The sequence below is a fragment of the Oncorhynchus mykiss genome, chromosome 6 (genome assembly GCF_057628025.1).
Source record: "Oncorhynchus mykiss isolate SJ-2025 chromosome 6, ASM5762802v1, whole genome shotgun sequence".
NCBI lineage: Eukaryota > Metazoa > Chordata > Actinopteri > Salmoniformes > Salmonidae > Oncorhynchus > Oncorhynchus mykiss.
The window spans coordinates 2,874,838-2,890,385 of NC_143027.1; the positions used below are offsets into that span (position 1 = coordinate 2,874,838).

At 43.7% G+C, this 15,548-nt stretch overlaps 1 protein-coding gene across 1 annotated transcript in view; it reads left to right on the forward strand.

Moving 5' to 3' along the window:
- Nucleotides 1-15,548, forward strand: part of parp8 (poly (ADP-ribose) polymerase family, member 8) — a 128,922-nt gene that overhangs the window by 93,373 nt on the left and 20,001 nt on the right. Inside the window, exons 8-17 of the mRNA XM_036979216.2 lie at nt 1,825-1,885; nt 2,205-2,295; nt 7,729-7,795; nt 8,151-8,279; nt 8,931-9,416; nt 12,623-12,761; nt 14,242-14,295; nt 14,419-14,514; nt 14,979-15,071; nt 15,152-15,277. Coding sequence (XP_036835111.1) covers nt 1,825-1,885; nt 2,205-2,295; nt 7,729-7,795; nt 8,151-8,279; nt 8,931-9,416; nt 12,623-12,761; nt 14,242-14,295; nt 14,419-14,514; nt 14,979-15,071; nt 15,152-15,277 — 1,342 coding nt within the window. The remainder of the gene's footprint in view (nt 1-1,824; nt 1,886-2,204; nt 2,296-7,728; nt 7,796-8,150; nt 8,280-8,930; nt 9,417-12,622; nt 12,762-14,241; nt 14,296-14,418; nt 14,515-14,978; nt 15,072-15,151; nt 15,278-15,548) is intronic.

Sequence of the window (15,548 nt, forward strand, 5' to 3'; positions counted from 1 at the left end):
GGTGGTGATATATTAAAGGGTAGAGATATATTAAAGGGTAGTGATATATTAAAGGGTAGTGATATATTAAAGGGTAGTGATATATTAAAGGGTAGTGATATATTAAAGGGTGGTGATATATTAAAGGGTGGTGGTATATTAAAGGGTAGTGATATATTAAAGGGTAGATATATTAAAGGGTAGTGATATATTAAAGGGTAGTGATATATTAAAGGGTAGATATATTAAAGGGTAGTGATATATTAAAGGGTAGTGATATATTAAAGGGTGGTGATATATTAAAGGGTGGTGATATATTAAAGGGTAGTGATATATTAAAGGGTAGATATATTAAAGGGTGGTGATATATTAAAGGGTAGTGATATATTTAATGGTAGTGATATATTAAAGGGTGGTGATATATTAAAGGGTAGATATATTAAAGGGTAGATATATTAAAGGGTAGTGATATATTAAAGGGTAGTGATATATTAAAGGGTTGTGATATGTTAAAGGGTAGATATATTAAAGGGTAGTGATATATTAAAGGGTAGTCATATATTAAAGGGTGGTGGTATATTAAAGGGTGGTGATATATTAAAGGGTGGTGATATATTAAAGGGTAGTGATATTAAAGGGTAGATATATTAAATGGTAGTGATATATTAAAGGGTAGTGATATATTAAAGGGTAGTGATATATTAAAGGGTTGTGATATGTTAAAGGGTAGATATATTAAAGGGTAGTGATATATTAAAGGGTAGTCATATATTAAAGGGTGGTGGTATATTAAAGGGTGGTGATATATTAAAGGGTAGTGATATATTAAAGGGTAGTGATATATTAAAGGGTAGTGATATTAAAGGGTAGATATATTCAAGGGTAGATATATTCAAGGGTAGTGATATATTAAAGGGTAGATATATTAAAGGGTAGAGATATACTAAAGGGTAGAGATATACTAGAGGGTAGAGATATACTAAAGGGTAGTGATATATTAAAGGGTAGATATATTAAAGGGTGGTGATATATTAAAGGGTAGAGATATATTAAAGGGTGGTGTTCTGATGAATGGAAACAGTAATGATGAATGGAAACAGTAATGATGAATGGAAACAGTAATGTGTTCTGATGAATGGAAACAGTAATGTGTTCTGATGTATGGAAACAGTAATGATGAATGGAAACAGTAATGTGTTCTGATGTATGGAAACAGTAATGATGAATGGAAACAGTAATGTGTTCTGATGAATGGAAACAGTAATGTGTTCTGATGAATGGAAACAGTAATGTGTTCTGATGAATGGAAACAGTAATGTGTTCTGATGAATGGAAACAGTAATGTGTTCTGATGTATGGAAACAGTAATGATGAATGGAAACAGTAATGTGTTCTGATGTATGGAAACAGTAATGATGAATGGAAACAGTAATGTGTTCTGATGTATGGAAACAGTAATGATGAATGGAAACAGTAATGTGTTCTGATGAATGGAAACAGTAATGATGAATGGAAACAGTAATGTGTTCTGATGAATGGAAACAGTAATGTGTTCTGATGTATGGAAACAGTAATGATGAATGGAAACAGTAATGATGAATGGAAACAGTAATGATGAATGGAAACAGTAATGATGAATGGAAACAGTAATGTGTTCTGATGAATGGAAACAGTAATGTGTTCTGATGAATGGAAACAGTAATGATGAATGGAAACAGTAATGTGTTCTGATGTATGGAAACAGTAATGATGAATGGAAACAGTAATGTGTTCTGATGAATGGAAACAGTAATGTGTTCTGATGAATGGAAACAGTAACATGGTCATATATTTTATATTCTGTAGGGAATACGGTGCGATTGATGACGTGGACATTGATCTGCACATCGACGTCAGTTTCCTAGATGTAAGTATGCCATTTATGCCATTCTCATTGCCTTGCATTCCATCTCCTAACGCAATGGAAGATGGGCCGGTAAGATTTGTTCTGATTTACTGGTAATGTAGTAGCGTATCATCGTGTCTGTAATATCTGACAGAAAGGGCATAGCGGGTGGGTGAAACAAAAAATGTCTGAGATTGTTTATGCTTTGAATACTTAGAAGTCTTACTGTATAAGTTGTATTTCAGGAGTGGTAGGACATGTTATGATAGTAGCGATCAAGCTGAAATGGGTCCCTGAATATTGTGTGCTGCGTCGTATTATCCTGTTTTGCTTTCATCAGGAGGAAATAGCCCTGGCATGGGACGTGATCCGCAGGGAGCCGGTGATCGTGCGTCTTCACTGCTCTCTGACACAGTACCTAAATGGACCAGGTACCACACACACACACACACACACACACACACACACACACACACACACACACACACACACACACACACACACACACCCAACCATACCACTTGACTGTCTGCATGCAGCGACTGTCACGGGTGTCGTTGGAAGTAGACCAAAGCGTGGAGAGCGTACCTTTTATTTTATTTTAAAATGTCGCCAACAAACGAACGAACGAACGAACGAACGAACGAACGAACGAACGAACGAACGAACGAACGAACGAACGAACGAACGAACGAACGAACGAACGAACGAGAAGCTTACAGGGCTAAGTGCCACAAAGGAAATGACCTACCCACACTGAAAGGAGGGAAAAAGGGCTACCTAAGTATGGTTCCCAATCAGAGACAACGATAGACAGCTGTCCCTGATTGAGAACCACACCTGGCCAAAACATAGAAATAAAGAAACATAGAAAACAAAGCATAGAATGCCCACCCCACATCACACCCTGACCAAACCAAATAGAGAAATAAAACGTCTCTCAAAGGTCAGGGCGTGACAGCGACATATTAAACCACACCACTGGACTGACATATTAAACCACACCACTGGACTGACATATTAAACCACACCACTGGACTGACATATTAAACCACACTACTGGACTGACATATTAAACCACACTACTGGACTGACATATTAAACCACACTGGACTGACATATTAAACCACACCACTGGACTGACATATTAAACCACACCACTGGACTGACATATTAAACCACACCACTGGACTGACATATTAAACCACACTACTGGACTGACATATTAAACCACACCACTGGACTGACATATTAAACCACACCACTGGACTGACATATTAAACCACACTACTGGACTGACATATTAAACCACACTGGACTGACATATTAAACCACACCACTGGACTGACATATTAAACCACACCACTGGACTGACATATTAAACCACACCACTGGACTGACATATTAAACCACACTACTGGACTGACATATTAAACCACACCACTGGACTGACATATTAAACCACACCACTGGACTGACATATTAAACCACACTACTGGACTGACATATTAAACCACACCACTGGACTGACATATTAAACCACACCACTGGACTGACATATTAAACCACACCACTGGACTGACATATTAAACCACACTACTGGACTGACATATTAAACCACACCACTGGACTGACATATTAAACCACACTACTGGACTGACATATTAAACCACACCACTGGACTGACATATTAAACCACACTACTGGACTGACATATTAAACCACACTGCTGGACTGACATATTAAACCACACCACTGGACTGACATATTAAACCACACTGGACTGACATATTAAACCACACTGCTGGACTGACATATTAAACCACACTGGACTGACATATTAAACCACACCACTGGACTGACATATTAAACCACACCACTGGACTGACATATTAAACCACACCACTGGACTGACATATTAAACCACACCACTGGACTGACATATTAAACCACACCACTGGACTGACATATTAAACCACACCACTGGACTGACATATTAAACCACACCACTGGACTGACATATTAAACCACACCACTGGACTGACATATTAAACCACACTGGACTGACATATTAAACCACACCACTGGACTGACATATATTAAACCACACTGCTGGACTGACATATTAAACCACACCACTGGACTGACATATTAAACCACACCACTGGACTGACATATTAAACCACACCACTGGACTGACATATTAAACAACACTACTGGACTGACATATTAAACCACACTACTGGACAGACATATTAAACAACACCACTGGACTGACATATTAAACCACACTACTGGACTGACATATTAAACCACACTGGACTGACATATTAAACCACACTACTGGACTGACATATTAAACCACACTACTGGACTGACATATTAAACCACACCACTGGACTGACATATTAAACCACACTACTGGACTGACATATTAAACCACACTACTGGACTGACATATTAAACCACACCACTGGACTGACATATTAAACCACACTACTGGACTGACATATTAAACCTCACCACTGGACTGACATATTAAACCACACCACTGGACTGACATATTAAACCACACCACTGGACTGACATAATAAACCACACCACTGGACTGACATATTAAACCACACCACTGGACTGACATATTAAACCACACCACTGGACTGACATATTAAACCACACCACTGGACTGACATATTAAACCACACCACTGGACTGACATATTAAACCACACTACTGGACTGACATATTAAACCACACCACTGGACTGACATATTAAACCACACTACTGGACTGACATATTAAACCACACCACTGGACTGACATATTAAACCACACTACTGGACTGACATATTAAACCACACTTGACTGACATATTAAACAACACCACTGGACTGACATATTAAACCACACTACTGGACTGGCATATTAAACCACACTGGACTGACATATTAAACAACACTACTGGACTGACATATTAAACCACACTACTGGACTGACATATTAAACCACACTACTGGACTGACATATTAAACCACACCACTGGACTGACATATTAAACCACACCACTGGACTGACATATTAAACCACACTGGACTGACATATTAAACCACACCACTGGACTGACATATTAAACCACACCACTGGACTGACATATTAAACCACACTACTGGACTGACATATTAAACCACACCACTGGACTGACATATTAAACCACACTACTGGACTGACATATTAAACCACACCACTGGACTGACATATTAAACCACACTGGACTGACATATTAAACCACACCACTGGACTGACATATTAAACCACACCACTGGACTGACATATTAAACCACACTGGACTGACATATTAAACCACACTGGACACTGACATATTAAACCACACCACTGGACTGACATATTAAACCACACCACTGGACTGACATATTAAACCACACCACTGGACTGACATATTAAACCACACCACTGGACTGACATATTAAACCACACCACTGGACTGACATATTAAACCACACTACTGGACTGACATATTAAACCACACTGGACTGACATATTAAACAACACCACTGGACTGACATATTATACCACACTACTGGACTGACATATTGAACCACACCACTGGACTGACATATTAAACCACACCACTGGACTGACATATTAAACCACACCACTGGACTGACATATTAAACCACACCACTGGACTGACATATTAAACCACACCACTGGACTGACATCTTAAACCACACTGGACTGACATATTAAACCACACCACTGGACTGACATATTAAACCACACTACTGGACTGACATATTAAACCACACCACTGGACTGACATATTAAACCACACTACTGGACTGACATATTAAACCACACCACTGGACTGACATATTAAACCACACTGGACTGACATATTAAACCACACTGGACTGACATATTAAACCACACTGGACTGACATATTAAACCACACCACTGGACTGACATATTAAACCACACCACTGGACTGACATATTAAACCACACTGGACTGACATATTAAACCACACTGGACTGACATATTAAACCACACCACTGGACTGACATATTAAACCACACCACTGGACTGACATATTAAACCACACCACTGGACTGACATATTAAACCACACCACTGGACTGACATATTAAACCACACTGGACTGACATATTAAACCACACTGGACTGACATATTAAACCACACCACTGGACTGACATATTAAACCACACCACTGGACTGACATATTAAACCACACCACTGGACTGACATATTAACCCACACCACTGGACTGACATATTAAACCACACCACTGGACTGACATATTAAACCACACTACTGGACTGACATATTAAACCACACCACTGGACTGACATATTAACCCACACCACTGGACTGACATATTAAACCACACCACTGGACTGACATATTAAACCACACTGGACTGACATATTAAACCACACCACTGGACTGACATATTAACCCACACTACTGGACTGACACACCACTGGACTGACATATTAAACCACACTACTTGACTGACATATTAAACCACACTGGACTGACATATTAAACCACACCACTGGACTGACATATTAAACCACACCACTGGACTGACATATTAAACCACACTGGACTGACATATTAAACCACACTGGACTGACATATTAAACCACACCACTGGACTGACATATTAAACCACACTACTGGACTGACATATTAACCCACACCACTGGACTGACATATTAAACCACACCACTGGACTGACATATTAAACCACACTACTGGACTGACATATTAAACCACACCACTGGACTGACATATTAAACCACACTGGACTGACATATTAAACCACACCACTGGACTGACATATTAAACCACACCACTGGACTGACATATTAACCCACACCACTGGACTGACATATTAAACCACACCACTGGACTGACATATTAAACCACACTACTGGACTGACATATTAAACCACACCACTGGACTGACATATTAACCCACACTACTGGACTGACATATTAAACCACACTGGACTGACATATTAAACCACACCACTGGACTGACATATTAACCCACACTACTGGACTGACATATTAAACCACACTGCTGCAATGACATATTAAACCACACTACTGGACTGACATATTAAACCACACCACTGGACTGACATATTAAACCACACTACTGGACTGACATATTAAACCACACCACTGGACTGACATATTAAACCACACTACTGGACTGACATATTAAACCACACTGGACTGACATATTAAACCACACTACTGGACTGACATATTAAACCACACCACTGGACTGACATATTAAACAACACTACTGGACTGACATATTAAACCACACCACTGGACTGACATATTAAACCACACCACTGGACTGACATATTAAACCACACCACTGGACTGACATATTAAACCACACTACTGGACAGACATATTAAACAACACTACTGGACTGACATATTAAACCACACCACTGGACTGACATATTAAACCACACTGGACTGACATATTAAACCACACTGGACTGACATATTAAACCACACCACTGGACTGTCTGCATTTTTTAAAATCTTTATTTAACTCGGCAAGTCAGTTAAGTACAAATTCTTATTTTTCACTAACGGCCTAGCAACAGTGGGTTAACTGCCTGTTCAGGGGCAGAGCCACATATTTTGTACCTTGTCAGCTCGTGGATTTGAACTTGCAACCTTCCGGTTACTAGTCCAACGCTCTAACCACTAGGCCACCCTGCCGCTCCAATGCAGAGACATTGGATTGCTTTATGTTTCCATCATGAGATATCTATTGTGTTCCCCAGTCCCCACGGTGGACGTGTTCCAGGCATCGACTAAGGACCGGTTTGGACTGGGACATCAGTTGAAGAAGTAAGTGTTTGGTGGTGCTAAGATGTGGCTTTAAACACTAGAGGACTCATATTACTTGTTACAATGTAATACACAGATAATGCAGACATTTGTTCCTTGTTTCTCTCCAGGATAATGCAGATATTTGTTCCTTGTTTCTCTCCAGGATAATGCAGACATTTGTTCCTTGCTTGTTTCCAGGATATTGCAGACATTTGTTCCTTGTTTTTCTCCAGAATAATGCAGACATTTGTTCCTTGTTTCTCTCCAGGATAATGCAAACATTTGTTCCTTGTTTCTCTCCAGGATAATGCAGATATTTGTTTGTTGTTTCTCTCCAGGATAATGCAGATATTTGTTCCTTGTTTCTCTCCAGGATAATGCAGACGTTTGTCACCCAGCAGTGGAAACACCAAAGTGAAGAGAAGCTCAACTCCCTTCACAACAAAAACAAGAACAAGAAGAAGGTCAAATCTCCCCTCCACATCTTCTCAACCCTCCGCAGGTCAGAGAAACATCAGCACTGTCATTTTCACAACACTGACATTTGATGTCTAAGAGAAGTAGGGTCGCAAAATTCAGGTAACTTTCCTGATTCAAATTCAGAGGTTTTCTAGAAATCCTGGTTGGAAGGTTCCCGGTATCAGGAGGGTATAAGCAGGAAACATGGAATTCTCCAACCAGGAAATACTGAATCCTCCAGCCAGGAAATACTGAATCCTCCAGCCAGGAAATGCTGAATTCTCCAGACAGGAAATACTGATTCCTCCAACCAGGAAATACTGAATCCTCCAGCCAGGAAATACTGAATCCTCCAGACAGGAAATGCTGAATTCTCCAGACAGGAAATACTGATTCCTCCAACCAGGAAATACTGAATCTTCCAAACAGGATTTCTGGAAAACCTCTGAATTTCAGGAAAGTTACCTGAATTTTGCAACCATAAACAGAATTATATATATGAACCGGTCTGTCACTATAATTAAACTACAGACATTTCTCATCCCTTACCATATAGGCATTTACTGTGTCTGAAAGGATCAGATTGGTATGATATGTTAGAGGCTCCACATTGCTCTCTGATTGGTTAGGCAGAATTGAGCCTGGGTTTACTGCCTCACATTGGACAATAAAGTTATCTTCATTTTCTCCCCAGATCTCCCAGCTACCCGCCTCCTGGCTGTGTCAAGAGCAAGAAGAATCTGAAGCCGGAACAAGATGGCGTCTCTAAATCCCACCGTCTCCTCGGCCAGACCTGTTCCAGCACCGTTAAACAGCAGGTTGAAGCGGAGGTCCCTGGAACTAAGACCACCCACCGTCTCCTCGGCCAGTCCCTGTCTAGCACAGACCCCCGTTTGGACCACGGAGGAGGGCCCTGTCCCGGACCCCTGCCCCTCAAACCCCGCCGCATCCTGGGCAGGCCCTGCTCGGCTTTGGTCAAACCAGAGGACCTCCGCCCCACTCCCCACAAACTCCTGCCCCGATTGTGCTCCGGCGACCCCCGCTGTGAGCACGCTGGTGGGGGAGGAGGCAGTCTTGGAGGAGGTTTGAAGCACCACAGGCTGCTCAGTAGGTCGTGCTCTGGTTCTATCAGGACAGAGGAATTAGATGGACTGAAACACCACCACCACCTCCTCAGCAGGTAAGGTCATACAAAAAAGAGAAGGTAATGGTATCTCCCAAATCCACCGCAACATCACACGTATTTTAGAATGCATAGGTGCTCTTCTATTAGATGAGATAGCATTAGAAAAATACTTTTGTTGTTGCAGTCTTTTTTGAGAGATGTTATCACCACCTCTGTTCCCAGATGAGCACCCCATTTCATAGAAACGTATAGTAGCGCCTGAATTTATCAACTTTAATCCGTCACAGAAGAAATGTGTTTGCACCAGTTAATACATTAAACACCAATAAATTAACCACAACAAGACAAACCTCATCAATGCCTCCATGTTACCGCAGGTCCTACTACCTCATCAATGCCTCCATGTTACCTCAGGTCCTACTGCCTCATCAATGCCTCCATGTTACTGCAGGTCCTACTGCCTCATCAATGCCTCCATGTTACCTCAGGTCCTACTGCCTCATCAATGCCTCCATGTTACTGCAGGTCCTACTGCCTCATCAATGCCTCCATGTTACCTCAGGTCCTACTGCCTCATCAATGCCTCCATGTTACTGCAGGTCCTACTGCCTCATCAATGCCTCCATGTTACTGTAGGTCCTACTACCTCATCAATGCCTCCATGTTACCTCAGGTCCTACTGCCTCATCAATGCCTTCATGTTACTGATTTCCTACTACCTCATCAATGCCTCCATGTTACCTCAGGTCCTACTGCCTCATCAATGCCTCCATGTTACTGCAGGTCCTACTACCTCATCAATGCCTCCATGTTACCTCAGGTCCTACTACCTCATCAATGCCTCCATGTTACCTCAGGTCCTACTGCCTCATCAATGCCTCCATGTTACCTCAGGTCCTACTACCTCATCAATGCCTCCATGTTACCTCAGGTCCTACTGCCTCATCAATGCCTCCATGTTACCTCAGGTCCTACTGCCTCATCAATGCCTCCATGTTACTGCAGGTCCTACTGCCTCATCAATACCTCCATGTTACCTCAGGTCCTACTACCTCATCAATGCCTCCATGTTACCTCAAGTCCTACTGCCTCATCAATGCCTCCATGTTACCTCAGGTCCTACTGCCTCATCAATGCCTCCATGTTACTGCAGGTCCTACTGCCTCATCAATGCCTCCATGTTACCTCAGGTCCTACTACCTCATCAATGCCTCCATGTTACTGTAGGTCCTACTACCTCATCAATGCCTCCATGTTACCTCAGGTCCTACTGCCTCATCAATGCCTTCATGTTACTGATTTCCTACTACCTCATCAATGCCTCCATGTTACCTCAGGTCCTACTGCCTCATCAATGCCTCCATGTTACTGTAGGTCCTACTACCTCATCAATGCCTCCATGTTACCTCAGGTCCTACTGCCTCATCAATGCCTCCATGTTACCTCAGGTCCTACTGCCTCATCAATGCCTCCATGTTACCTCAGGTCCTACTGCCTCATCAATGCCTCCATGTTACCTCAGGTCCTACTGCCTCATCAATGTCTCCATGTTACCTCAGGTCCTACTGCCTCATCAATGCCTCCATGTTACCTCAGGTCCTACTGCCTCATCAATGCCTCCATGTTACCTCAGGTCCTACTACCTCATCAATGCCTCCATGTGACCTCAGGTCCTACTGCCTCATCAATGCCTCCATGTTACCTCAGGTCCTACTACCTCATCAATGCCTCCATGTTACTGTAGGTCCTACTGCCTCATCAATGCCTCCATGTTACCTCAGGTCCTACTGCCTCATCAATGCCTCCATGTTACTGCAGGTCCTACTGCCTCATCAATGCCTCCATGTTACCTCAGGTCCTACTGCCTCATCAATGCCTCCATGTTACCTCAGGTCCTACTACCTCATCAATGCCTCCATGTTACCTCAGGTCCTACTGCCTCATCAATGCCTCCATGTTACCTCAGGTCCTACTGCCTCATCAATGCCTCCATGTTACCTCCGGTCCTACTGCCTCATCAATGCCTCCATGTTACCTCCGGTCCTACTGCCTCATCAATGCCTCCATGTTACCTCAGGTCCTACTACCTCATCAATGCCTCCATGTTACTGTAGGCCTACTGCCTCATCAATGCATCCTTGTTACCTCAGGTCCTACTGCCTCATCAATGCCTCCATGTTACTGTAGGTCCTACTGCCTCATCAATGCCTCCATGTTACTGCAGGTCCTACTGCCTCATCAATGCCTCCTTGTTACCTCAGGTCCTACTGCCTCATCAATGCCTCCATGTTACCTCAGGTCCTACTGCCTCATCAATGCCTCCATGTTACCTCAGGTCCTACTGCCTCATCAATGCTTCCATGTTACCTCAGGTTCTACTGCCTCATCAATGCCTCCATGTTACCTCAGGTCCTACTGCCTCATCAATGCCTCCATGTTACCTCAGGTCCTACTACCTCATCAATGCCTCCATGTTACTGTAGGTCCTACTGCCTCATCAATGCCTCCATGTTACTGTAGGTCCTACTGCCTCATCAATGCCTCCATGTTACCTCAGGTCCTACTACCTCATCAATGCCTCCATGTTACTGTAGGTCCTACTGCCTCCTCAATGCCTCCATGTTACCTCAGGTCCTACTGCCTCATCAATGCCTCCATGTTACCTCAGGTCCTACTACCTCATCAATGCCTCCATGTTACCTCAGGTCCTACTACCTCCTCAATGCCTCCATGTTAACTCAGGTCCTACTGCCTCATCAATGCCTCCATGTTACCTCAGGTCCTACTGCCTCATCAATGCCTCCATGTTACCTCAGGTCCTACTGCCTCATCAATGCCTCCATGTTACCTCAGGTCCTACTGCCTCCTCAATGCCTCCATGTTACCTCAGGTCCTACTACCTCATCAATGCCTCCATGTTACCTCAGGTCCTACTACCTCATCAATGCCTCCATGTTACTGCAGGTCCTACTGCCTCATCAATGCCTCCATGTTACCTCAGGTCCTACTACCTCATCAATGCCTCCATGTTACCTCAGGTCCTACTGCCTCATCAATGCCTCCATGTTACCTCAGGTCCTACTGCCTCATCAATGCCTCCATGTTACCTCAGGTCCTACTGCCTCCTCAATGCCTCCATGTTACCTCAGGTCCTACTGCCTCCTCAATGCCTCCATGTTACCTCAGGTCCTACTGCCTCCTCAATGCCTCCATGTTACCTCAGGTCCTACTGCCTCATCAATGTCTCCATGTTACCTCAGGTCCTACTCCAGCAGTACCAAGATGGGCAAAGCAGCGGACATCTTCAAGGACTCTGTGTCTCCGTCCGAGGGGAGGCGCCTCTCTCTTACCTCAGGGCTCATGGGGATCCTCGCCCCCTCGCTCGCCACGCCCCCGCCGGTCAGTAGGCCTCTCACGATTGGCTGATGGTTATTAGAAACACGAATAGTTAACCTATTTTGGTGCACAGGCATGTAAAATAATAGAGTAATTGTAATAGAAATAAAGGTGTCTAACATATCTGTCATAGCTGCTTATTTATATTTATTTCACCTTTATTTAACCAGGTAGGCTAGTTGAGAACAAGTTCTCATTTGCAACTGCGACCTGGCCAAGATAAAGCAAAGCAGAGTGACACATAAAACAACACAGAGTTACACATGGAGTAAACAAAACACACAGTCAATAATACAGTAGAACAAAAGAAAACAAAAAGTCTATATACAGTGAGTGCAAATGAGGTAAGTTAAGGAAATAAATAGGCCATGGTGGCGAAGTAATTACAATATAGTAATTAAACACTGGAATGGTAGATTGGCAGAAGATGAATGAGCAAGTAGAGATACTGGGGTGAAAGGAGCAAGATAAATAAATAAATACAGTATGTGGATGAGGTAGTTGGATGGGCTGTTTACAGATGGGCTATGTACAGGTGCAGTGATCTGTGAGCTGCTCTGACAGCTGGTGCTTAAAGCTAGTGAGGGAGATGTGAGTCTCCAGCTTCAGAGATTTTTACAGTTCGTTCCAGTCATTGGAAGCAGAGAACTGTAAGGAAAGATGACCAAAGGAGAAATTGGCTTTGGGGTGACCAGTGAGATATACCTGCTGGAGCGCGTGCTACGAGTGGGTGCTGCTATGGTGACCAGTGAGCTGAGATAAGGCGGGGCTTTACCTAGCAGAGACTTGTAGCTAACCTGTAGCCAGTGGGTTTGGCGACGAGTATGAAGTGAGGGCCAACCAACGAGAGTGTACAGGTCGCAGTGGTGGGTAGTGTATGGGGCTTTGGTGACAAAACGGATGGCACTGTGATAGACTGCATCCAGTTTGTTGAGTAGAGTGTTGGAGGCTATTTTATAGATGACATCACCGAAGTTCAGGATCGGTAGGATGGTCAGTTTTACGAGGGTATGTTTGGCAGCATGAGTGAAGGATGCTTTGTTGCGAAATAGGAAACCAATTCTAGATGTAATTTTGGATTGGAGATGCTTAATGTGAGTCTGGAATGAGAGTTTACAGTCTAACCAGACACCGAGGTATTTGTAGTTGTCCATGTATTCTAAGTCAGAGCCGTCCAGAGTAGTGATGCTGGACGGGCGAGCAGGTACGGGCAGTGATCGGTTGAATAGCATGCATTTAGTTTTACTTGCATTTCAGAGCAGTTGGAGGCTATGGAAGGAGAGTTGTATGGCATTGAAGCTCATCTGGAGGTTAGTTAACACTGTGTCCAAAGAAGGGCCAGAAGTATACAGAAGCAGCAAGAGCAACATCATTGATGTATACAGAGAAGAGAGTCGGACCGAGAATTTAACCCTGTGGCACCCCCATAGAGACTGCCAGAGGTCCGGACATTATTACTAAACAGCCCTCTTTTCCTCTATAGCCAAACAATGGGGCCAAGTCCATTCCGATAAGAGACAGAGGCTTCCTTGTCCAGGTAAACACTGCCACCTTATAGAAAACCTTACAGGTAAACTTTACTTTAGCCAACCCCATTATAAGGTGTTCTCAACAGGAGGTTTGATCCACTATGATGTGTTGTGCTGTGTTGTCTCTTCAGACCATGGAATATGCTGAGCAGAGAACTCCGGTCCTAAATGAGTTCTGTGTGGTGTGTGACGAACCACATGTGTTCCAGAACGGACCCATGCTCCGAGTGAGTACACACCCACGCTCGTGCACACACACACACACATACATACATACATGCACACATGCCAGACGCATGCACTGCACGCACGAACGGTATGCCTAGGGCTAAACAGTCTACGGTACGTAGACCTAGACGAACCGTCCAGTAGACTGTTTTGGCCCTAGACGAACCGTCCAGTAGACTGTTTTGGCCCTAGACGTACCAGACAGTAGACTGTTTTGGCCCTAGACGTACCAGACAGTAGACTGTTTTGGCCCTAGATGTACCAGACAGTAGACTGTTTTGGCCCTAGACGAACCGTCCAGTAGACTGTTTTGGCCCTAGACGAACCGTCCAGTAGACTGTTTTGGCCCTAGACGAACCGTCCAGTAGACTGTTTTGGCCCTAGACGTACCAGACAGTAGACTGTTTTGGCCCTAGACGTCCTGATGAGCTGATCCCGTCTATGTGGTATGTTCACCCCACAGCCCACGGTGTGTGAGCGAGAACTGTGTGTGTTTGCCTTTCAAACACTGGGGGTGATGAACGAGGCAGCCGACGAGATCGCCACCGGAGCTCAGGTACATCACACACAGACACACACAGACACACACACACAGACACAGACACAGACAGTTTAACCAGTCCTCCTGTTTCCTAGGTGGTGGACCTGTTGGTGTCCATGTGTAGGTCTGCTCTAGAGTCTCCCAGGAAAGTGGTCATCTTTGAGCCATATCCCTCCGTGGTGGATCCGTGTGACTCCCAGGCACTGGCCTTCAACCCCCGGGTATGGTGTACTAACCCTGAACCTACTAACAGCCTTAGGCCTTCAACCCCCGGGTATGGTTTATTAACCCTGAACCTACTAACAGCCTTAGACCTTCAACGCCCAGGTATGGTGTACTAACCCTGAACCTACTAACAGCCTTAGCCCTTCAACCCCTGGGTATGGTTTATTAACCCTGAACCTACTAACAGCCTTAGGCCTTCAACCCCCAGGTATGGTGTACTAACCCTGAACCTACTAACAGCCTTAGGCCTTCAACCCCCGGGTATGG